The 26,400-nt window shown below is 39.8% G+C and overlaps 1 protein-coding gene across 1 annotated transcript in view; it reads left to right on the top strand.

Moving 5' to 3' along the window:
- stim2b (stromal interaction molecule 2b) overlaps positions 1-23,616 on the top strand; it is a 37,467-nt gene extending 13,851 nt beyond the window's left edge. Inside the window, exons 2-12 of the mRNA XM_054601059.1 lie at positions 4,800-4,930; positions 14,730-14,841; positions 15,724-15,835; positions 17,264-17,379; positions 17,552-17,729; positions 18,674-18,851; positions 19,254-19,415; positions 19,968-20,068; positions 20,881-21,119; positions 21,215-21,458; positions 22,379-23,616. Coding sequence (XP_054457034.1) covers positions 4,800-4,930; positions 14,730-14,841; positions 15,724-15,835; positions 17,264-17,379; positions 17,552-17,729; positions 18,674-18,851; positions 19,254-19,415; positions 19,968-20,068; positions 20,881-21,119; positions 21,215-21,458; positions 22,379-23,009 — 2,204 coding nt within the window. The 3' untranslated portion in view covers positions 23,010-23,616. The remainder of the gene's footprint in view (positions 1-4,799; positions 4,931-14,729; positions 14,842-15,723; positions 15,836-17,263; positions 17,380-17,551; positions 17,730-18,673; positions 18,852-19,253; positions 19,416-19,967; positions 20,069-20,880; positions 21,120-21,214; positions 21,459-22,378) is intronic.
- Positions 23,617-26,400: the final 2,784 nt, after the last annotated feature.

The following is a 26,400-nucleotide window of genomic DNA, read 5'->3' as shown; positions in this document are numbered from 1 at the left end:
TTATCGGCTTCTACTATGAAATTAAGCATCTTCAGGGCACTGATAATCTCCTTATTATCTTAATTTCTACCTTCAGTCTTGTCCTTTTTATTTTAATTATCAAGAAATCTGTATTTTGTTTGGAACGATTTATAGCTGCGGATTAACACACATTTGTTTCAGTACTTTACAGAGTATTTACAGAAGTATGATGGTGTATGTGGGATTTACTCCAAATAAACTACGTTGTGAATGTTTGTTGTATTGCAGGAACATGTCACCAAGTGCAATGGTGACACTCATTGGAGTGTTTTTAACTGAGGTCTATAGCACAGAGAAATACTTAAGTTAATAGAAAGTACAGCTCTGTCATACCATTGATCTGAGTTGAATTAGAGCACACTTTGAGAATCAGAATGAAGCAAATCAAAATGTACTCCCATACTGTCACTTCTATCGTATCACCACATCAAACCTGCACGAGAAGACGTGTCTGACACTTTGTGGAGACGTCGTTCTCTAACATTTTGAACACACCGCACACTGCAGTGGGGGTTAGCGAGCTAGGTCTGCTGGATTCATTCAAAAAAACATCATGTCCATGTGTCTCAAGGGATCAGGTTCAAGGAACTCCCCAAAAAGTCCCCCTTAAACACATCAGACGCACCCTCCTTGTTGTCTGCTTCTCCTGTCACATATTTAACAGCTTTTCTGAGAAAAATAAAGACAGTCCCTTCCTAACGACATGCATATTTTGTGCAAAATTATGTTTTTGAAGTGTTGGGATTCACTTTAAAGGCTGCAGCTGACAGCTAAACGCTTTTGTTATCAGATTCTTTTGAACAAAACCTGGCGCCCTCTGTGACAGCTTGCACGCATTTGTGAGTTATGGCAATGTGAATTACTGTACGACTGCTTTTTGTGCTTGTGTTTGCCTGCTGTGTGTGCGCGTGTACTTAACATCTGCTTGTGTGTGTGTGTGTGTGTGTGTTTGTTTGTTTGAGCAAGGGAGACCTCTGCCATTGTTGAGTTTTCACATCCTGACAACTGGGAGCCTGATGGGTTAAAAATAACCCAGTGCTTTCCAATTTTGTTATCTTTTGGGACTGCTTCTCCCAGCTGTTGTGATTTTGCGTGCGTCCCCCTGGAACGCTCGGGGTCACCGATGGCCACTTCCTGTCGCATGCTTCCTGATTGTAGTGCTCCTAACTGTCCCTAAACATACTCAAAAATAGGACTCCTTGGAAGGGAAAGGCTTGTGCTGTCATATTTTTTGCATCACACACTAGGTGGCCCAGCCTAAATACTGTCAGTGAATGACAGCATTTTTTTTTCTTCTTTTATCTAAGAATTATCTTTTACCTCTTTGAGCTTCAGAAGATAAGTTGGTTCATGAAGAGTTCTGCACAAATGCAGAACAGATTTAGGCCACCAGTATAGAAAGAAATGACACAAAAAACAAGATCAACATCATAGAAATTTGTTTGTAAAAGTATGCTGTTCGGAATTCTTTACATTCTGCAAAACAAAGAAAGTTAAAGTAGGATTCACAATAGGATGTGCAGCCTTCTGTGTTTGTTTGTTTGTGTGTATGTAAAACACAAGACAAGTATTTGAGTTCCGTGCAAACAGCCAAATAGATATGCATGCTATGCAAACTGCATATCCAAGCTAAGCAAATGCATTATCTAACTCGCTCACGAGTATCAGATGATTTTTGAGCAGAGACAGACGGACACTGCTGAAATAAGGCTGATTTGACAAAGAGCCTTCTAGTTTTCATAATCTTTTTATATCACTGATAGATACACATTTTCATCTGGCATGGTTAGCTCAAAGAGGGATGTTGAAAATGAGCTGTAAGTAGTTTTTTCTTTTTGTTCTTCAGTGTGTCACTATTTTTGTAGTGCACATCGTTTGGGGGAATTACGGTACAATGCTTATACCTTATACCAGTTGGAAGTCAAACAGGCAGGTTGGTGCACACAGTGGTGTCATACCAGGAAGTGGTATAACCCCAAGTAATTGCTGCAAATATTTAATTTGTTTCCACCACATCATCATGTTAACAACTCTGGGTTTTAAAGCCGCTGTGGTTCCACCCACTACAAACAACCTACTGTATCCGTTTACACAAAAACAAATGATCACCGTGTTATCCAACCTCTGGCACTGTATCCTCGTGAGGCCTGGTCCAGGTGCAGCCCTTTGCCAACGCTGGTTTCTCCTTTTGACATGGACATCCTCCCCAGTGTCCTCTCACCTCTCATCCAAACTTAGCCCGGGCACACGTCCAATCAGATGTCTCCTTTTGCTTTATCTGCCAAGTGGCAACTCTATAACTAACGTGTCAAGTCTTGTTTCAGTAAACAGATCCCACATCAAAAACACGCAGAAAAAACCCACACGGTCACTAAACTGTACATGCCTATAGACTTTTTTTCTAGTATTTGATAGTAGATAATGTATTTTTAAATGTGCTTTTCAAATATGAAAGGAATGGTTTGCTATACATATAGTTTTTTTAATATACATTTAGTAGGCAAAAAGTAGGAGGTAATTAACCTAGCCTAGCATACAGACTGGACCTGGTAAACAGCCTGGCTCTGTCTAAACGTAACAACAATAGAAAATCAATAACTATTATTATTTCCCCTACTGATTTTGTATGGGTTAAACAGCCAAAATATAATGTATTAATTATTGAGCTTGAGAAGTGCTGGTGGCCATTTTTTCAACATATGGACAGATCCAGGCTAGCTATTTACCTCTGTTTCCAGTCTTTGTGCTAAGCTAAGCTAACCAGCTGCTGGCTCCAGCTTCATTTTTACAGTACAGTAGATGCGAGAGTGGCATCAGTCTTCTCATTTTACTCTTGGCAAGAAAATGTGTCCTCAAAATGTCAAACTTATATATTATTTGTACATTTACCACATTTTTTGTATTATTTTGAGCTTCAGAAAATGCATATTTGAAACTACAACACGATTGGATTATCAGTTGTCCCTTGTTCACATTTTTGGCATGTTCTGGTGGTTTTTCTATCGTCCTTTTAGCTCCATTGATAGAGAAACATCAGTCCTTGCCAGAGCCTGATACATGTGTTTGGGTGTTGTTGTTGTGTCTCCCTCGGCTGCGGTGTGGCTTTGTGTTTGTTCTGAAACTGTTGCCAAATAGGGAGCATCATTATTTGTCGGGCTTGGACAAGGCCTTTGCACTAAATGGAGTGACATTCAACGGGCAGTTACGGGTTTAAAAAATAGTTTCTGTCATTTTGTATGCAGTTTATGGAGTGATATATTTAAGATTGTGACTTAAAACTTTATAAAATGTGGTTTTGAGTTTGTGTATCTGTGTATATGTGTGTGTGTTTGTGTCTGAGTCACTGTTTGTGTGGCCGTCAAATCTGTCTGTGTGTGTGTGTGTGTGTGTGTGTGTGTGTGTGTGTGTGTGTGTGTGTGTGTGTGTGTGTGTGTGTGTGTGTGTGTGTGTGTGTGTGTGTGTGTGTGTGTGTGTGTGTGTGTGTGTGTGTGTTTTGTGGCTCCATTGAGACAGTTTGGCACCAGTCCAGCTCAAACTGCCCATAGCTTGGAAGGCTGCAAGTAATGGGCTCATTTTCCCAGTGGGACGGGAGGGTGAATGAATAAAAACAAGGGGGGCAGATGACTGGGGACGCTGCAGGAATGACAACAGCACATGAGAGTGCAGAAGGACCACTGAGCGGACTGCTGCTGCGAAAGGATGCTTTAAAAGTTGTTGTCAGCACAAAATATGAGATATTAGTAATAACAGCCACAACTGGAATCACTTTAATCAGACGCACCGAAGCACTGTATTTACAAATGGGACTCAGTTTCCTAAATTTCAAGATCAAGTGCAGGCAGACGATGAACTTGTTTAACTTCCATGATCTGGAGCTACAGTGTCTGAGGGGTATCGATGCCAGCAGCAGTTCTTCAAAACTCTTTGGTTCAAAATCACACAAGGAAGTGCCATGCATTTTAATAAATGCCTGGGGAAAACCGGGCTGGTACAAACTCCCTGTAAAGGGTGCACAGAGGAGGAAAACAAGTTCTCCACTCCTGGGAAATCAAAGCATCTTAATATTCTCTAAGATGTTTTCTTTTCACTGTTGCCGGTTTGAAACCTGTCAGCAAATCCCTCTTAAAGTTGTAGCTCAAAGTGACTCTGCCATTCTCACATTTGTGGGCCTGGCTCCATAAAACATTTGGCCTTTTAACTTTTTTTTTAAAAATGACTTAAATGATTAGTCGATTGTTAAAATTTCGTACAGCTAATGGATTAATTGACTAATTGTTGAAGCTCTGTGTGCCAAAAAAGATTTTAACAAATCAGCTTACTTTTAAGAAAAAAAAAAATAGGTGATTTCATGTCATCATATTTATGCCACAAAACATGGACTATCTTTCAAACACAACCTCATTGTACTACAATGGATGCGTCATTATGTTTTGCTCTCTGTGACTTGGTATGTTAACTATATTTTTTGCAGCGTGCGTCATATGTGTGCCAAGTGTGCAGCTTATCACATAGCAGCAATTCCTTGGAAATCATGGTATTTTCCATTAACGGTGCTAAAGATCCTTTTTAAGTGGGCTGGTAAAAACCCTGCTAATGCACCTGTATATAGATTAGATACTGCTGTCAGTAAACCTGACACAAAAACGAGTAAATTAACTTATCTGTTTGCACCTGACACATTATTATTATTATTAGATATAGAAATAAATGTCCTCTGGTTGTTTTTTTAGCCTTTACCTGACCCTTCACCTCTGACCTGAACTTCTCATCCCCTGCAGACCCCTGTCTCACAGTGATGCCGCCATGCATGGGCGAGGCCGACCGCTTCAGTCTGGAGGCTCTGCGGCACATCCACAAACAGCTGGACGACGACAATGACGGGGGAATAGAGGTCAACGAGAGTGTGGAGGTGAGCTTTGTCAATTTACATTTAGGATTTGGGCTATTAAGAATTCTTTTTTTTTCTTTTTTGGGCTCTTTATCTTTGAAGACGAGGGGTAATAAAATCTTTATGACTGTTGAGTTTGAAAACTGTTACTGAATTTGATTGTCTTTCATGCTGTGGTTCTCATATTGCAGATATTCGACCACAATCACAGGCTTTTCGATGTGACCAGTAATTTGTAGATTATTGGGTTAACCAAACCAAAGTGTTTGTAATTTACAGTGAGTAACAACTTGTGGCAGTGAGTCAAGCTTTGTAGCTGTCCTAAAGAGACAAATTGGTGTCAGCATAACCTAACAAAACAAATACGTCACCAGGAACACATTTTAACAGATATTATGCCACCATTTGATGCATATTAGCATATATGTTTGGTATTTATAATTTTTTGGAATTGAATTTCTATGCTGGCATTCACAAATATATACACACACATGTTCACATGACCACCCAGCCATTTAAAATGCATAAAGAATATATTATTTGAGATTTCTTGCCTGAATGTTGTGCTAAAGTCTGCTAGTGATGCAGTTGAAGTATGCTGATAGTGACACTGGTGGCGTGGGTGTGTGGGAGAGACAAGGGACCGGTTTCTGTGAGCGACTAGAGAGGTAGATCTGCAAATTGAGAGCCCTCTGACCTACTGTGGCCTTTGTGTCTCTTGGTAATCAACAACCTCCTATGTTCAAAAGAACCCACTCCAGCCATGGTCACATTCTGTGTGTGTGTGTGTGTGTGTGTGTGTGTGTGTGTGTGTGTGTGTGTGTGTGTGTGTGTGTGTGTGTGTGTGTGTGTGTGTGTGTGTGTGTGTGTGTGTGTGTGTGTGTGTGTGTGTGTGTGTGTGTGTGTGTGTGTGTGTGTGTGTGTGTGTGTGTGTGTGTTGGCAGGAGTCATTTTTAACTGCCTGAGAAGTGCTGGTGTGAGAAACAGTAATACCCTACTGCCCTTCGGTACCCCTGAGGGCTGCGGTGTTGGAACTGGCCCCCAGCCCACATTAAGCCGATGCACGTCTGTGCATGTATATCACTGATGCCCGTATCTTCTCTGGACGTACAGGAGTGTGGTACACAGAGTTTTGTCTTTATAAGGGCAATGAGCAGTGTCTGTTTCTTTCCAGCAGTTGTTTTTGGCCGCCGCTCATTACTGAGGATTTCCAAGCTTCTTCTTTGAGCTGTGCGGAGCCGGGTTTCATAACATGATGGACGCTCCTTTAACCAAATTAGTGGATGTCTATCAGTCAGGTTTATTAAAGACGGACATTGTCGTGTGACAGGGAGTGTGTTACTGAAACAAGTGGATGTTCACCGTCGGATAATAAGAGAAAATGGTTGTTTGTTTTAGTCTCACACTCTGGCAGATACTGTACTGTATTCAGGGCTGTCTGGGTTGTGATAAAATCTGTTGCATGAAGATAATCGAAGCAACTGTGAAGCTATTTTGAATATATCTAATTTAGCAAAGAATTTCTTCAGATTGACTAGTGAAAGTAGCTCAGATTCACAGTTTTTATGCAACTTTGAATAAAATGTCTCCTAATAAATACCAACTGGCATTATGCCTAATGCTTTCCCGCAACCAATAAAACTTTAAATTTATTCAAAAATGTCAACTAAACAAAAGTAATAAGTAGCAATGTTATTAGTCATAAAGTGCTTTTTTTTTTACATTGGCTCTTTCTTGCCCTGAACCCAAAGGATGGTCATTTGTTGGAGATATTTTTGGGGGGATGTCATCTTTAACAGTAGGATCATGTCAAGTTCACTGTTTATAGAAAGGATTTGGGTTTGATCCCCCCCCCCTCGCCCCTTTACCACCTGGTTGAAACCTTACACTCAGCCAACAAAGATCTTCCTGGCACTTCTTGCTTTTCCTTCTCTTATTCTGCCCCCCTCACTCCTTTATCACAACATTTGAGAGGATGACTAAGATGAGAGGATGCTCGTATTTGTAACGTTATAGCCGTGGTCAGGATATCCAGTTTTTCATGACATGCATTTCAGAGATGCTTATGCTGGTGGTAAAGATGCCATGAGGTCAGTAGTGATATATGGTGACAATGACACCAGCATGTTCAGCAGCAAAGAAAATGATTTATGAATATTTGGCGCAAAATATATATGATACATAAGCTCCATTAAAGGCCAATTTGATGGACGGAGAAAAGGAAAGGCTTCTCTTTTTGTGTTTTTGAAAGCATTTCTGTTTTAAATCCTTTAAATAAAGAGATTCATTAATTCATGCATTGATCCGATATTGATATAAGGTAGCAGACCGATTAATTAAACACTGGTAGCAGATCGGTACTCTGTATTGGCCAATACCCAAAAGGTCAGATAGCTGTATTGGGGCTGAAAAAGTCAGATTGGTGCATTCATAGACAGTACACATTGGGTTAAGAAAGTTAAAACACATTACAAAGGCTGTAAGAGCAGACAGAAAATATATCAACAATCTTTTGAATTTATTAACAATTTAAGACAATTTTTTGGGATATATTCCCTGTTCCTGCTTGTTATATATTCTCAGCTGCAAATATCGATACTGTTGTTGTAAAAGGAACTGAGGTACTTGTTGGCCTCAGCACTTCCTTGTTTCTCTCCTCGTCTCACCAATGAGTCAATATGTTTAAGCACACCTAATGCTTTTTTTCCAAAGTAAACTATTTTCACTTTTACAATTTTTAATCCTGAAAATTGAAAACAATTAATAGAATATTCCAGAAAATATATATTGTCTTCATAAAAAAAGACGTCTCCACGTCTTAACTGGATTTTTGCCTGAGCAAAGTCTATTTCAGCCAACATGAGTAGTTTTTCTATGCAATTTAATTTCAAAATCCAACTGACTGTAACCAAATAAAAAGAGGCCTTATCAGTGAGTTACCTGGTAGCGCCTTAAAATTCCTCTGTAACTTAACAACTATCAGTGTTGTTAAGTTACAGGGAAATTAACCCTCACAGCCATATTAATACCTACCAATGTTTCACAGTTTATATCACCACACACAGATAGCACATACACACAGATGATTTACAGGTCGCTGAGTCAATGACGCAAGGTGCATTGGTTCCCACAGCATCTGTAGAACGTAACCATGGCATTTTTCATTTTGAAGTACACTTATCAACATTGACTGCTTCACCATCGGGTGCTACTGTTAGTTTTAATGGGCCGCCCACCACCCACACAGAAAGAGAACCTATTAGGTGTGCTTAAACATATTGACTCATTGGTGAGACGAGGAGAGAAACAAGGAAGTGCTGAGGCCAACAAGTACCTCAGTTCCTTTTACAACAACAGTATTCACTGACATGTCACAAAGTTATCAAAGTCACAAGAGGGGTTTTTTGTGTGACTGATGCAGATATCACTCACAAAAAATGACTTTGGCTGCTTTTGAAGTCGGTATTTGCAGCTGAGAATCGTGGCAGAACACAAATAGCTCTCTAGTGAAGTAAAAAAATGTTTTTGTCCTAATCAGTTGGCATGATGAAGGTTAAAGATTGATTAGTAGTACGTGGCTTTACCAGAATTGCAATTCACTTTCAAGATTATATGATATTTGAAGTGGTGTGAAATGAAGTGTATTTATAATCTGGACCCAGAAATCTCCCAGGAAGTGATTTTCTACCTGTGAAGTCTCAGATCAAAACTGTCAAATCTCTTCTCCCCTGTCTGTCTACATCAACCTAAATAAACTGAAACCAGAATCCGGGACCTCTTTACGACGTGTATTTATAGAATCAAAAGTAATCACTTTTTTTTTTTTTTTTTTTTTTTTTTACACTCCCAAGCATATCTGTACTTGTCTACCGTGGAAGAATTTAATTTGGAATCAAATCCTGTTAAACATAATCCTGCCTTCTGATTACTCTGAGTCTGGGCGTCGCCAGGGGTTTCGGGTGACGTCGGGGGGTCTGTTGCCGAGCACAGTCGCTAGGGACGGCAGGTGCACGTCCTTCTCCTCGGGGTGCTGGGATGCGTGCTGCCCATCTGCCAAGGAGACGCTCAGCTGGATCGTGTTGCATCACTTTGAAATTGCAAGAACCCAACCCACGTCACAGCCTTTGTGTGTGTGTGTGTGTGTGTGTGTGCGTGCGTGCGTGCGTATACTTTATGTATGAGTTCTTGACAGGCCATGCATTACAAAAAATTTGGCTTGCATGTGAGTTCCGCATCCGTTGTAAGCCTACTGTATACATGACTTACTTGTGTCTAGGCGGGTATAAAGAGAAGAAACTTGAGGAGGCTCATGGAGAGTCTAGTTCATATCTATAGAAAGGAGGTTCAAGAAGGTGTTTGTTGACTCGTCTGGGAATGTTCTAGCAGGAACATTGGAGTTCAGTCAACAGTCAAATTTATTCATGAAGTACTGCTTTGAATGGAGATGTTTACAGGGTTGGTTCAAGAATATAAATTCTGTGAAAACTGGAAACGAAATACCATTAATCTGCATTGCAGCATAGGGCAAAACAATTATATAGACATTTGACAACTGTCGTAGATTTTGAGAAACCGCTTACACAGTGATAGCTATTAAATCAATAAGCTGTGGTGCTTTATCGTAATATTAGCATTAGCTAGAAATACACATTCTGCTTATTTCATACATAGTCGGTGTCCACATGCTATTACAGAGAACTTCATCTGTCACAATGTACACCAATACTGCAATATAAAACTACAAATGCTGTTAAAGATGATTTTATTTATATCCACACCCAAAATCAAAACCTGGAGAAACATATCAAAAACTAGTTGCTTGGATAGATTGTCATAATTCAGACCCTTTAACGGGAAACAAGCACAGCCCTCACAAAGTCTTTGAAACAAGTAGTTTAAAACTTCTAACAACGGAGCCCATTGTTATGCAAAGAGACCCACTTTAATCTCGGGAAAAGTAACAGACCTCGCTGAAAACTCAGGAAAAAGCACGAGGAAGATCTTATCGTACGAGATGATGGTTTCACATTTGAGTCTTGCCAGTTGTCATGTGTGATAAATCAGTTGTGCTGCGAGTAGTTCATGCATTTCATAAATCACATCCAAGCCCAGCATACTTTTTGTCCCAAATTTATAACAGATTGATAACAATTAATCAATCTAATTACCAACTCGTTGCAATTTTAGATTTGATTAATGTTTATGTGTGCTGTTGAGCAAAAAAATAATAATTTTGGGCTTGTGATGGATGGAAGAACTTTCAGTAAACTAGATGAGTAGATGGGGACAGATGGACTGATGCAGCAGATATCAGGGGTAAATATAGTCATTGTCGACACCATGACAGTACATGACGCCCACTTTGAAAGCCCTTATGGGGATTAGTGGAGTTAAAATTAGGGTTTGTGTATTCTATGATACCTCCTCATTTTACTACAACAACCTAAATAATGTGGCAAGTGGCTTAAAGGAAATCACCAGGGGATCGCTTGTAAAGTATCATACCTGCCGCTGCCTATATATATGTCATATCCATTAAATATAACATATTAGTACATATTAAACACGTCTTCTTTTCATTTTCAATCACTGAAAGTTATGTTGTGTATTGCATTCAGCTGCATGCTGCTTTATTTCCCTCCACAATCGATTATATCAATTTCCATATTCAAAAATCTGTTTTTTGTTTTTACTATTTGATTATATATTGAAATTTTGAATATTCGTTGACAGCCCTAATCGACTGTTGGAGAGAGCAGAGGCTCGTTGGAAGAGTGACAAACTCTGCCAGCTCCCCGCAATCAGGAATCTGATGGGTACAAATATGTCTTTGTTTGCTGCTGTGTGTCTGACCGTGTGTCATAGCCTGTCTGTGCTAGGCCTCTGTCGAGAAAATGTGCAGGGATTGTTGTCTTTTCAGGGACTGACTGTTGTTCTTAAGCAGAGTTGAGGCTCTCTACCCCATCGTCATGTTTACAAGACTCTTGTCTCTACCATTCAAAGTTTTTTTTGAAAGTTTAATAACTTTTTAAAACACAATCTAAGACCACTTTATCCATTTTACCCATTTTACTGTATGAATTTACTCTGCTTTGACATTTCAGTAGGATACATACCATTTATGTAACAGTTATCACACTATCTAAAGCACAGAGTCTGCAAGGATTCCACACAAAGACCTGTTTTTATATGCGCTGCTCACCACATATTCCACAAAGCTGTCTTTGACCATATGCAAAGCTGCTCCTCCAGTCTGGCCACAAATAGATTTTTTTTAATGAGATGCCATCACTTATACCAATTATAATACTTAATACTCTCTTTACTGTTTTTAACAAGTGTAATTTGAGATTAAAAGAAAAATGAACGTTTAAATAATGAACATATAAACATTTAAAACATTTAAAACCATCAAGATCATTTTTCATTCATCAGGCCTCTTCCGTTCTTGTTCATGTGCTCTGGCAAATGTCATTGAAGTTTGCATCGTTGCCAGCAGGACTTAATTTCTTATAAATACAGTGAGCATTAAAGGCTTTGCAAGACATTTGTTCGGACTCGTATTGCACACATTGTGGTCCCTTCTGTGACTCAGCAGGAACTTGGTTCCTTTAGTTGGTTCCTGGCTCTACGTCAGTGAGAAAAACTAATTTGCATTTGTATTGAGTAAGAAGAGGGCGAATGAAAAAAAAAGAAAAACACTGTGCAAGGTTTTGTCCACTACTGATGTGGTGAAAGAGCTTTTCAGACCCACATAGGGACTCTAAAAAACCTTTTAAAATATCTCAACAACTATGGATGGATGGATTTGATTGCCATGACTTTACCTCTTGTGCCGACAGCAGATTGGCATGTGTGGTATTGGGTGAGCTGTTGCTGCAATAACTGAATGGATTGCCATGAAATTTAGCAATCACATCCACCTCCTCCTCATGATGAATCATCATATCCTTGGTGATCTCTTAACCTTTCATGTGTCATAAAGACAGAAATTAAAATTCATTGTGTCACACACTTTGTTTATAGGGAGATTTCACCCCCAAATCAAAAACGATGCACGCTTTTCCTCTTACCTGTAGTGCTATGGTTTCTACATGACACTATTAACAAGGTCTGTGAATTATTTTCAGTAATGGGGGTCATGATTTTCTGGTTTAGAAACATTGCTGTATTTTGTAATGAATTGAATAAAGGCAGACACCTCTAAGGCCGGTCTTGATTAACAAATAGCACTACTGGTAAGATGAAAAATATGTATTTTGGGGTGAATTGTTCCTTTAATGACAAAATACCTGTTAGTGCTATTTGATAGATTTTGTCATGCTAAACTAAACTACTTAACATCAGCATTTTGGCTTTTTCAAGCAGCGCTGTGCCTTAGTACTGCCTCACAGAGCTAACAGCATGGCTGTAGACTCTTAGTCGTATTTTCTTGAAAGCAGGGACGGACATGTCATTCAGACAGTTATTAAGCTAAATCATCAACGTTGAGCCAATGCTGAATCTTGAGTTTTAGTTATTCAACTTTTTTTCTCACAAAGCAATTGTCTCCTAGACAAAGAAACAATTTAATAATGGGATTCATGGACCGGGGTGTTTTATAAATTGCCAAGTTGCCCCCAGAATATTGTTTCATGACTGACTGTCAATGGTCACATGCAGATTGAATGTGTGTTCAATATCCTGGGTCGCACATCCGGTTTGTGTGTTAAGGTTGAATTGGACTGCTGATAAAAGCATTTTAGATCACCAGTTGGCACACCCTTATGCCACAGGCTGGAGGTTTAGCCAAATGAAGGAAGAGATCTTGTGACATGGACATGTCAAGCCCTTTAAGATGTTCAGAAAATCCATTGATGTGAGAAAACCAGAGTTTGTGTGCACAAAGCCTTGGGGGCCCAATTTCTTCATGGCTCTGACAACTTAAGTATCATCCCTTCCATTCTCTAGAACATGTGACTAGAATATACGTATGAGTGAATCTCACAGAGGACATTTTCAAACAATTTCTTGGTCACAGTTGGAGTTTTTTTTCAGTGACAGGAAAAATGCATTCAGTGCCAGAAACATTTGTTGCCTCTCAACACCAGACTGCCATTATGTATTCAATGTCAAACTCACAGAAATCCCTTCAGACCCTTTGTGCACACAATTTAGATGTGTGAAAGTACTGGTGGATTTTGAAAGTTAATGCACATATGTTATGTCATGATAAATGCAGCTGTCCAAGATGTGTCTTCAGATGTTTTTTAAGACTATTTCAAAGGCATTTGATGCAGTCAAGCATCGATGGCAACGTCTGTCTTAACGCTGGCACACAACATTTTTCAAGCTGTGTTGGAGTCTGCGTGTGCTGATCTATCAAGTCAGATGTGAAACTCATTGATCTGTGACTATAGTGATTCATAATGATTAGAAATGTCAAAACACCCTCAGCTGCAACTCCAACATTCAGTTCTGCATGATTCAAACTTCTGTAGTCTCTCTTCGCCGCTGATGATTAACAGCTCTGAGTTCGTAGCACCTTTTTGTTCGCTGCTTACATAAACAGGCAGTACATGTTAGCACTACAGATCACACATTCAGCTCCCAACTCGTTAGACCTTGGTTGAAAACTCAATAAATTTGAATTCCTCTGTGAATTTACACTTTTGCTTAGCCATCTTAACTAGTGATTCTACCAGCTAAGCTTCTCTTAATGTCCCCTAAGAACGATTATGTCTTAATTATAACTTTTTTACCCCTCCTAAAGCAGTTGAATCTACATCTAAAGTGTATTCTTGTCCAGTCTTTATTATTCTGCGTGGGAAACACCAACTGGATGCTAACTTTGCAATACACATAATATAGCTTAAGATGTTACCAATCAGCAGGATAGCATATGATACTTCAGTGCAATAATAGCAAATGCTAATTAGTTATCTAAAGCATGAAGGGGGTGTGAATTAGACAGGAGGTGTTAGGTTTTGAGTTCATGCCAAGGCCACACACACACACACACGTCCTTCTCCGTGTTGTTGCTAATGCTGCCGCTGACAACTCCTTGGTGGGTTTGCTATGTTTTATCTGCAGGGGCATTTGGTTCAGAGCTACCAAAGCAGGACAGCCGGAAACTGAAAGTGCACACACACACACACACACACACACACACACACACACACACACACACACACACACACACACACACACACACACACACACACACACACAGGTGGAAGTGGTGCCTCCGCCATGGCATGGGTCTCTTTCTCTTTTCAAAGTCCCTAAAAGGAAGAAAGGAGAGCAGAATAAAGTGTGTGTGTGTGTGTGTGTGTGTGTGTGTGTGTGTGTGTGTGTGTGTGTGTGTGTGTGTGTGTGTGTGTGTGTGTGTGTGTGTGTGTGTGTGTGTGTGTGTGTGTGTGTGTGTGTGTGTGTGTGTGTGTGTGTGTGTGTGTGTGTGTGCTTGCGTGTGATCCAAAGCCAGACTTTTAGGCAAAGCCAACTTTTTACAGCTCTCTGTCAAAACCACACATGGACATACACAGACAAGCACAGCCGTCTGTCTCTCCCCCAGAGTTCTTTGTAAAAAAACACTCATTTTACAGCTAGGGTCGGCAATTTATTTTAAAGCATTTTTTATATTTGTCTAAATTATCTTTACATCCCTACAGCAATCAATAAAACAAAAGCTCCGATACATTATTTTATATAAATCCTGTATCTGTGGCATGGCCTACTTACCTATCTACCTACCTACCAGCTTACCTGCATCCCCAAAACAACTATGTGATGATTCTCAAAAGCCTGGAAAACTCAATTCTGTCTTTTTATTTTATCCTAGTTTATAATAGAAGACATGAAGCAGCAGCAAACCAACAAACACAGCAACCTGCACCGTGAAGACCAGCACATCACTGTGGAGGAGCTGTGGAAGAGCTGGAAGACCTCTGAAGGTAAAGCAGGAGAAGTGTCTCTGTCCCAAGGTCACTGACACAGATACTACTACATGTACTGTAGTAGGAAAATACACCACGAGTTGAGACATTGGATGATAAAATCCCAAAATACTCATGACTGTTGCTGCAATTGAGATAACAGGGGCAAGAATATAGCCAAAGGTGTGAATCAAGAGGAAGATATACGCTAGTTTCTCCACTAACTATCATCTTAATGGACCTCATTACACTACTTTGTTGAAAATTCTATTTTGATTGGTCAAATACAGAATTCTACTGTTGTTTTTGTCTTTATATCAGACAGCTGCTATGAGTAACAGACCTTTGCTTTGGACACAGTCTTGATCACTGCACAGAGCTAGAGAAATATTTTGTTTGTGTGGAAGAAATAAAATCATATTTAAATCAATAAAGTAACATTTAACACAATATTTTGAGACAAATTATTGATCTCTTTAGTAAGTAGCCATGTAGTAAGCGGGACAATGTACAGAGGGTGGGTCGTAATTGTGAAATGAACCCCTTCAGGATGTTTCAAGACCCCCCCTCTGCTTATCGTACTGTGGCAATTTTCCCGGTAAGTAGGGAACAACCACAATAGGACTGAAAACCCAGGGCTAAACCAGAAGTTACCACGGTAACCCTGAAATATTTCTTTTTAATACAGGGCCCAGGTGCCACTGATTGGTTAGGAAGAGTCAGATGACTGGAAGACTGAAACAAAGACGAAAAGTCAGATACGCATCTTCAATGAATTGTGTTGCAGAAGTTGTTTATCTTATGACTTATATATCTTTGGAGTGATCAGATCATCAGCTAAGTGCTTAACAGTAAAGTCATGATTTCATCTTTTCCCTTTTTCATCCTCTCCTCCTCCAGTCCACAACTGGACCGTGGACGATTCGGTGCACTGGCTGAAGGAGTCTGTGGAGCTGCCGCAGTATGAGAGGAACTTCCGGGACTTCCGAGTTACCGGGAACACTTTACCTCGGTTGGTATCGCTCACGGGAGCAGTTAAATGCATCCCTCTATTAGAAATACTGATAATTAGATGAAAAACATTATTATTATTGTCCTGCACTTTCACGGCAGATGTTATAAGTACTTAATGTAATTTTTTTGCATCTAATTACGATATAATATTTTGCCATTGGTGAGCAGTGAACTGTGTTTATGAACAGCAACACTATTAACATCTCTGTTTCAATACTCAAAGGCACCTTTAGTTTTCATTACTTTGTTTAATGCTGCCCACTGCTGGTCATAAAAGGCAACACGGGGAAAAAAGACTTGATTCTTTGCCTCAGTGTCCTTGTTCCTCTTTTTATTAGAAAAAGGTTTCTCACACACTTGTTTTTACATGATTTTAAATGCAACCATTAATCTGTAAATGCTTTTTTTTAAAATTCAGAATGACTTTCCCTTGCCACTTTGTCTTATAATGTCATAATTTAGTCTTTTAAAGCACTCAACATATATCCAAAATTCCTAGTAAAAATGAAATTGTTAACAAAGTAGTCTCAGTGATGACATCACAGAAGAAACTCTGCGGTTGGTAGGACCCTTATGGAATGTGACCCGCTGCAAACTGCATGTACAGCATGAGTAGACGGAGGGGTGGGCGGTGGGGTTATCTAGGGGTTTCATGTTACGCCTCTGGGCTGATGGGCGCTGACTCATGAAGTGATGTCACAGCCCAGGGTTACAGTTTCCACAGGCTGCCATGTTGTCTGAGTCTTTAAGATGGTGGTGGTGTTGAGACAACGCCCCATAACTCATTATGAAACTTTGGTGACAGCAGTAAAGAATTTATTTTTCATAACTCATTGAGTCACTGATCTTTTTATTGAGCTGACAACATAATAATAATTGCTCACATATTTACTTTATGCTCCTGGATGAATATACTCCTGGAGTGCCAAAAGCGCCTTCTCTTCAACTACTAGTCCAAGTTCAGCCGTAGAGAACACCTTTTCTTTTCTCCATTACTAATAGGATGTGGGTAATGTGTCAATCAAGCCTGGCATAACGTCTTTTTTAGCTGCACCGTATATAAATCAAATCACTCTGAATCTTTGTAAATTGGAACAATTTGGACCCTAACAGTAATTTACAGTAAACTTAATAAATACTCCCCAAAAACACTGGTATACTGGTATATTGCTCCTTTATTTTATTCACACTGTAACCATCCATATTTTGTATCATTATATAAGCTTAAACTAGATGACCTAACTCTAAACTTCAATGGTTACCCTACACTAAAGTTACATTTGGTATGTGAAGACACATTTTAAATGCTAATGAGTTAGAGAAATATACTTCCAACGAATGAAGTGCACACTGGTAACTGAAATAGTTGAAATATGACTTGGCATTCAGTATTTAATGCAGGTTTTTCTTTTTCTCCATATTTCAGAATAGCGGCAAATGAACCGTCGTTTATGTCGATGCAGTTGAAGATATTAGACCAGCGGCATAAACAAAAATTAAACCTAAAGGCACTAGATGCAGTGCTTTTTGGCCCTCCTCTCCGTAAGTATGCAATGTATTTTAAAACCAAAAGCATATCAACTACACCATCGCTACTCATGAATATCAATTTGGTATTCCCATATTCTCAATTTTTGCAGTCAGAACAATTCAATTAAATATGCAGTTTTTGCTTAAACCACCCATTTTCTTCTATTCCTCCCTCCCTCTGCAGGGCAACAACATAACTGGATGAAAGACTTTATCCTGATGGTTTCCATAGTGATTGGTGTCGGGGGCTGCTGGTTTGCCTATGTGCAAAACAAGTCGAGCAAGGTGCACATCTCTCAGATGATGAGGGATCTGGAGAGCCTGCAAAATGCAGAGCAAAGCCTCTTAGACCTGCAGAGCCGGTAAGAGAAGGAAATGCTTCCAATGTACACGTATGTTATTAAGGCTGTACCGGCTGCACGTGTTCAGGCATGCTGGTAATAAAGAAACAAAGCAGCATTCCTGTGAGTTAATCATTACTTAGTGAAACATTGCGTACATTAGTCCACCTTTTCTTCTCTCTCGCTCTATCTTTCTCTCAAACACACACACACACGCTGCTATAATGCATAAAGTCGGTGATTTGCGAATCTGAGTCATGTATATTTTTAAGGGTTTGGCAGGGCAGGTTAGCTCTCATAACAGGTTGGGTGGGTGCTGATATTTTTTAAACCCTGACACTGTTTCTGACTCTTGTGATCCGTCTATTCTCCAATAACTCCAGAGCGTTGTATAGTCAAAAAGTCAAAATTCATTCAAAAAATGTAAACGTAATAATTTCCTGAATCCATGTTTTTATTTTCTTTTATTAGTCGATTAAAATTTGTATTCTAATTAAATATATGTATTTAATTATTCAAATTAATGCAATTAATTGCATATATCAATATTTGCTTTGGAAAGGTCCCAAATACAGATATTTGAACTCAAAAACATTAACGTGTCACATGAGTAAAGCCAAGAAGTGCTTGCTCTTCTGCTTGCGACACACAAAGAAAGGCACACACCTGTATTAACGGTGTGGTCTTGCAGCAATCTAACAGCACCATCAATTACAGTTATATACCCACTATCACTCAAAAACCTTTTTCACATCATATTAAGATGACGACATCATAAAATATGACGCCAGACAAACAAGCTTTATTCGAATAAATCAAAAGGATCTTTGAAAGAAAAATCAATTACATTCAGTAGAGCCCTATATATAATGATGCTTTTTTTTAGCTTCTCCACCCTATGTAGGAATATCTCGTGTTAACATTTTACTCAATCTACATTTTGTCTTTTTCCTCTTATCTCTCAGGCTGGAAAAGGCTCAGGAGGAGAACCGGACGGTGGCGGTGGAGAAGCAGAACCTCGAGCAGAAGATGAGGGATGAGATCAACGGGGCCAAAACAGAGGCTCACAGGCTTCGAGAGCTCCGAGAGGGCGCTGAGTGTGAGCTCAGCCGGCTCAAATACGCTGAGGAGGAGCTAGTACAGGTGGGTCTCCCCAGACTGCCTGTTACCCCCGAAGTGGAAAAGAGATTTATCATTATTAAAATGTTCACATGCCCAGTATTTACATATTCAACTCAAATGGCTAATGTATTCACTGTATATGAATGTAAATGTATTCATTACTTCTGCTTCAACACCTTAAAATGAAAAGATTAATTTCAATTTCTTCTTATTAAATTCCACAAAACACCTCTTTTGCATAACCACAAGATTTCCCCATTTCCCGTCATATAGAAAATACAGCACCAACATATCTAAGAGTTCCTCTTTCTAATGAATTCTCTGCTTTTCATTAATTTTAAAGTCACCCTCACATTTGATCAGTGACTTTTGAAATATTTGACAGTGAATTTAATCTGGATCTATCATGTTCCTTCCTTGTAGGTGCGTAAGGCCCTGAAGCGAGCAGAGAAGGAGATGCATTCAGAGCGGTCGGTGCCTGAAGCTCTCCAGAAGTGGCTCCAGCTCACACACGAGGTGGAGGTTCAATACTACAACATCAAGAAACAGAGTGCTGAGTTTCAGCTGTGCGTCGCCAAAGAAGAGGTAACTTCATCTGCTGATCTATTTATTGATCACACAGTTAGATTATAAACATTTAGCATTGATGCACTTTCAATAAGGTAGGGTTTTGAGATTTTACAATATTTTAATTGCATGTATTTGAATTGTGGAATACATGAATTTGTTACTTTGAACATTTTAATTAAATCATGTGAAATTGTGAAAGCTACTTTAGGATTTACTGTCTACGACACATATCCACAGGTGCTGCATGAGACTTTTATGTCCTGGGTGTTGACTGGCAGGAGACAGCCAAATCAAAAGCTGCCAAAATTAGACCCTAGCAATTTTTTAGATATCGCCTGTCATAAACTAAAGTACACGGAGCCCCATGCTCATCTCTTTATGTCTCCACATGGTACATGAGCAGTAAATCATGTGAACTGCTGATATCAAGTGCTGTGCTACTGAAACAGTAACCCGTAACAACCTTTTATAATTGAATAACTTCTTGACTTCAAGAAAGAAACGAAGTGACTATTTTAACTGAAATGATCTAAGATTAACTGTCTTGTGTTTTTTTTTTAATCCTAGGCAGAGAAAATAAAGAAAAAAAGAAGTTCTGTGTTTGGAACCCTTCATGTAGCCCACAGTTCATCACTGGATGAGGTGGACCACAAGATACTAGAAGCAAAGTAAGAAACTCATAAAAATACACTCTCTCACACATACTGATTGTGGTATAACAATAAATGTGACTACAGGCAAATTCATTGTCCTTTGATTGAATGAGTAGTTATTAATATGAGATATTACAAAAAGGGTCCTGTCATATTGAATACCAGGCCATGCTATGATGGCATTATGTAAGTCCAGCAGCTGTAGTGTTGTTTGCAGTGTGCATTACTTAGCCCATATACATTTATATGCATATATGTGTGGTCACAATCTGCTGATAGATTAAATGACACTTTTGATGCCATTTAACGTCATTATCTCTTTGGAATTTGCTTTTTTTGTTCAGGGCTTAATTCTTTAGTAGTCACTGCATTGTAAAAAAACCCAAGCGGAAACAATATCTGACTCTATTATGTCTAAGTTTTGCACACGTTTAACCACATAATGCTATTACATTTATACTACACACAAAAAGTTTTATTCCAGATATACTTAATATATTCAGAAGTCTTGTATAATCAGGGCTCTACCCTCTGCGAAAAATAATTCCTTTGTGTTTAAAAGCCAATAAGGAAAGAAAGCACATTAAAGAGAGAACAAAGTCACATCTTCTGCGTGACCACTTTAATAGGCACAAGTCCAATATCGTAATATAACCAGCAGCCTTCAGTGCCAAAACTGTCTAGATCCTGACGAATCAAAGCAAAGACTGCTTCTTACCTGGTCTGACACAAGAAAATTGAACCAGTATCAGAAACAGCATCACTCTCATGTTTGGCGGGTACAGTAAGTTCACACTACCCCCTCCTCACTAAATTGTGTTTTTTAGGAAAGCCTTGTCAGAGGTAACAGCGTGCCTGAGGGAGCGGCTGCACCGCTGGCAGCAGATTGAGAAGCTTTGCAACTTCCCCGTAGTCAATAACTCGGGTCTGCCGAGCCTGACGGCCAGCCTCTACTCAGACCACAGCTGGGTGGTGATGCCCCGGGTTTCGGTGCCCCCTTACCCCATCGCAGGAGGAGTGGATGACCTGGACGAGGACACGCCTCCCATCATTCCACAGTTCACAAGTGAGTACGACGGCAGAGGATTTAGCTAAATAAATGAATGCACACAAATGTAATTAAATAAAGTACATTTCCTAATTTCTTTGACTTTTCCCCAGCGGCCACGTTGATCCGGCCCTCGCTGACCCGCAGCAGCAGCCTGTGTCGTTCCCGCCGGAGCCTGCTGAGCTCTCCGCAGTCCTCGCTGATGTCTCCAGACCCCGACCTGCTGTCCATGGCCAGCTCGTCCCTCTCCTATCGCGCCGAGGCAGACGACGAACATATCATGTTCAGCTCGGATAGGAGGGGGTATGTAGCGGTGGCCGGAACGCCGCGGAATGGTTTTACAGTTTGGACTCACAGGTGTTTTATTCAGACATTCACACAGATGCTTCAAGCTTGGGGTTAAACTGCCATTTGTTACTGGCTGCCATCTAGTATGTGGAGGATGCATTAATTATCTCTACTGGGACCTCCACATGATATACCAAAATGAGTTAATGTCTAACATAATTAATTAGCAAGATCTTGCTAATGCAAGAATTAAAGGGCATCTTCTGTCTACTTTAATTCCTGCAGTTAGCCCCCAATTCCCCTTACTAATTTATTAGTAAATACTAAACCCCAATAAAACTCAAAAAGTGCTATTCATGTCAAATGCATAAAGAATAATGGCCAGTAACTAACAAAGATAGACTTTGTAAGACATAAAGAAACCAGCAAGATTTTTAATCTTTCAAATGTTTCACTTAGAGGACTGAAAGCACTTTACCGGAAAAGTTTTATAAAAAAGCACTTTTAAATGTATTCCCAAACTATCTAGTGTAGTAAGTGCTCCTATGCTGGAATATAACTAACTGTCTCCACGTTTTTTTGTTAAATAATTTGTGGTTACTTGTTTAAGTATACTTTTATTTAACATTGTGATCCCATGTGAGCATAATGTATATTGAAATAATAAAAGTGTTAAAAGATTCAGACACTAGGACCCTCTGAGAAAGGGCTACAAAATTGCAGCTTCTCTTTCTGTTTATACTCTGTAAGTTTTACCCTAAATTTTTTTTAATTTAATCATATTAACAAACCAGTTAAAATTAAATGAGCCAGTGGAATTCATAAGATCATTAAATTTTCCTCTAGTGAGGTCCATGCTAAACTCCATGCCATACATTTTAAAAACTTTAAAATGGCCGACAGTTTTTTAAATTTAATTTGGAAACCATTGATTGCTCTAATTTGTACGCTCATCCGTGTTGTGACCTTGCTGCATCTGCTCTCTCCAGGGAACCGGCTCAGGAGGGCAGCTCCGACACAGACTCTATCAACTCTTCCTTGGGCCGCAAGCAGCTGCAGCACAACCCCTGCACACAGGGCTCGGACACCCCGTACCGCAGGATCTCCCGTGAGGAGATGCTGCTGTTTACCCAGAGTGCCGAGGTTCCTGCGTCCACCCTCGCCACCTCCACCAGCAGCAGCAGCGGCGGCAGTCTCAGGGACTCCACACCCCCTCCTTTCCCTCCCACCCCGGCCACCACCCCCTCCAGCCCGCCCTCCACCTCACCTTCCCCAGCCATGGAGCATCACTCGTTTGCACACAAAGGCTCGCCCGACCTCACCCGCACTATACCCGAGTCCCAAAGTGTGACATTCTCACAGGGGCACGTCACCTCTCCGACAGGCAAGGGCATGTACAACGGCATCCTGGAGAAGTCCTACAGCTTCGGCCAGCTGCCCGCGAGCATGCTACCCAACGTGGGGCGTAACCCGTCTCTTACCTCCCTGGACTCGGAGGGTCGGAGTGTGGGAAGGGAACACAAGCTCCAGAGCACCTCCTCCCAGGACTCCAGCGACAATGGGGAGAAATTGAAGCGCTCCTCCTCTAAAATCAAAAGCTTATTTAAGAAGAAAAAATAAAACTTGCAGAGTGAGGTAGTGTTTGAGAGAGAGAAATAAAATATAAAAGAGTTGTTATAGCCCTAATACTAAAAAATGGACATCACTGTAAAGCGAAAACATTTCATTTCCTCTCGTATTCTCTTCTTTTTGTCATCAAAGATGGAATGTAGCTCAGTCTGGGTGCCTTTAAACTCCTCAGATTGGTAGCCTTATTTTTCAATAATGCCTTTTTATTTAGTTCACTCATAGCCTCACAGGGAAACCTGCAAGGGTCAAGGAAAGGTCAAAGGTCATGGTAGTTGTCATCCAGACAGCCAAAAAGCATGACCTGTCAGTCGCCTTCTATTCGTTTTGGTTTAAACCAAAAAGTTACAATATGTAAGGGTCTGAAGGTGCAGTCCATAAACGTGCATTGTTTAGTACAGAATGATGTTTACTGTTCCTTCAGTAGTGACAGCATTACATGCATATCACCACGAAAAAACAGGTCACAAGAATTCTTAAAAACATTTTCCTTCTATAGTGTCCTAATTACTCCTCGCCGTTCAAATAATGGATTGCATCTTATGAAGTGTTCGAGTCCTAAACTCATGTACTTGATAAATTTCCTTTCAGAAAAAAAAAAAAAAAAAAAAAAAGTCCTGCTCAAACTTTGTTGCACTACTGCTTTCCTGATATTTTGGGAAAGAGCCGCTGCTGGCGGACTACATATTGAATAAAGATTTAGAGATGAGAGGAACACATAGGCAGAGGCAGTGGAGATGCAGCACATAATGCCAGAGCCAAAATTATCTGATGCGTCTTCAATGCTGCTACTTATGGATCTCTCAATATATATAAATATATATATATATACTTTGTTTTCACGTGATTATGGTCTTATAGATGTTTTTAAAAAGATTTATATTGGTGGGGATTCCTACTGTATGAACTGATCTTTACTGGAGAAAGTTTATTGAATATGCAGATTTAACCCTCACCAGTCATTTTTCGTAAAATCTATCTGTCCCTTACTACTTGATTAACTGTGTCCTGTAGCCAAACCAACATACCATGCTCATTCTTTGTCTTAAATACCCTGTTCCCTTGTAAAATTTGGTGTCACTGCCAGATTTTGGTCAAATTGTCTGTGCAAATAATGTCTTTTTGTGGTCGGAGGCCCATATTCATACCACATTTAAGGATACACGAGTGCCAGGAAGTCTAAAACAGTCTCTAATGTAATTTGAGGATGTGGCCTCTATCATCTTTGTTTTCAGGTTTTCTTAACTAGACAAATACTTAGGATTATATGTCAATAAAGGAACTATTTCATCAAGATCTAAAAGATACACCAACACTTGCCCCCCCCCCCCCCCCCAACCCCCAACCATACACACTAAGCTCGAAGCAGACCCATGCAATACGGTCCTGATCCTGTTCCTCAACTCTGGGCCCGCACCGAGCGCACTGATGTCAAGAGCTCCTGCTTCACACTGTGATTTCTGCCTTCACCCTGGACCTGGCTGTCACTGCTGCAGCTTAAAAACGGACGTGGGTCATGTGACTCCCGTGACAGAGGCGGCACGATGAAATGTCATGGGGTGATGCCGTGTACGAGGTGTGTCTGGGTGACAGGATGACATGAGGATCCAGGGGCCTGTGTTTTTAGAATATTAATAAGGTTGTGGCAATACAGCACACAATGAAGGAATTGGAAGGCAGAACTGCAAGACGAGGATATATGAATGTTTACGAGACATTAGGGTTTTTTTGAGAACATTTTCTGTGTGAATATTTGTATACTGTAGAAGAATTAATAAAAAAAATGGAGGCATCATAGATGTTGTAGAGTCATGTTTACAAGTTGGTTCAATTGTTCTATATATTTGGTAAAAAGCAGTTTTTAAGAGGTTATTCAGTTTATGATTTGATTTTTGAACTGCTCTGCATATTTTAAGAATCTATAAACTTGAGCTGTGAATTGTTTCCTACCGAAAACCGCCCTGACCCTCAATTTCTAACCCACATCGGCCTCACAGCAGAGCGCAGGAGAGTGGGGGAAAAAATATCATTCTGACACCCCATTTGTCTTGGGAGTGGGGAAACCGTGATACACAGAAGACGAGCATGCATGATTGCTTTATCAATATAGAAGAGAACGTGATGAAACTTGAGTTGATGGTTCATCAATTTGGCACGTTTGGAGGGGAGCTGGGATGTCTGCCTGTGATAAATGTGTTGTTTGGGCACTCCTGTACACAGCAACAAATCCAGGCCTTTCATACCGTTCCACCTTATTGCCCCCACCTCATAAAAGCAGTTACTTTGATGGCCACATGGTGTCAGCAGCGCATCAAGTGAATGCAACCATGTCAGCCACTCCCTGACAGCAAAACCTGTCTTTTTTTAAATGTAATATAACATTTGCTGGTGTCAATTTTACAACCAAGTGAAAAGTTATAAAAAGAAAATAATAAAAGAATCCACACACGCACAGATATTTTGCTGTGCTGTTGGCGATTCCTGATGGTTTTTGGATTTGTCATGACTACTGCAAAAGAATAATGAATTATCTGTAGAATGTGGAATATCATAGACTATAAAGAACTCCAACTGTCTGAAATAGAAAAGGCTCTCATTGCTAGAAACATTTCTCCTTCAAATGGTTTACTAGTGTCCTAAGTCTGACTGGAGTGCAACTTAAAAACAATAACTTAACATCGACATATTTGAACAAAACATTGTTAAAACAATGGAAACCCCACCTGGATGCAAAATATAGCTAGAATTGTTAAGGTTCAGGTAAAAAGAAAGAAGTCCACAAAAACACTAACACCTAGCAATATATTGATATTACCAAAGTCATGTGAGCAACTGACGTGGACAATGGTATCTGGTGTCGGGATAAGTGATTTGCTAACTCTACCAGCTAAACCTTAGCTGTTTGTGCGTAGTGCAAAACCTTTTTCCTTTGTATTCTTTACAGCTCCAAACTGGATTACCACGATACTGGAATTCGAAAGTACCTAACTCCATGTTATATGTTAACTTTACCCTTTGCCTGACAACACAACGACATCATATTTAATATGGTCATTTAATTAGTTTAAGGTTACATAACCTCCTCCCAGACAGGTGGCCTTCTCACACACACGCAGTGTTTACAAGTGCAAGTTCATCAATTTAGTGAAAGCAATATGAATATAAATATATTTATGAATATAAATGAACAGGTATATGACATTTAATTTAACAAAAGTGACAAAATTTCAATCTTTTCTCTGTTTTATTAATGATGTGCATTACTTTTAATTATAAAATAATGCTGTAATGGGACTTTTTTATTAGTTTTTCAAACATAAAACTAGACTTTTTTTCGACGTAGAGTACTATACTATGGCTTTTTTCGACATACTATACTATGACT

Source organism: Anoplopoma fimbria, chromosome 7 (genome assembly GCF_027596085.1).
Source record: "Anoplopoma fimbria isolate UVic2021 breed Golden Eagle Sablefish chromosome 7, Afim_UVic_2022, whole genome shotgun sequence".
Taxonomy (NCBI): Eukaryota; Metazoa; Chordata; class Actinopteri; order Perciformes; family Anoplopomatidae; genus Anoplopoma; species Anoplopoma fimbria.
Note: the sequence above shows the minus strand (reverse complement) of the source record. Positions and strands in the feature narration are given on the sequence as shown.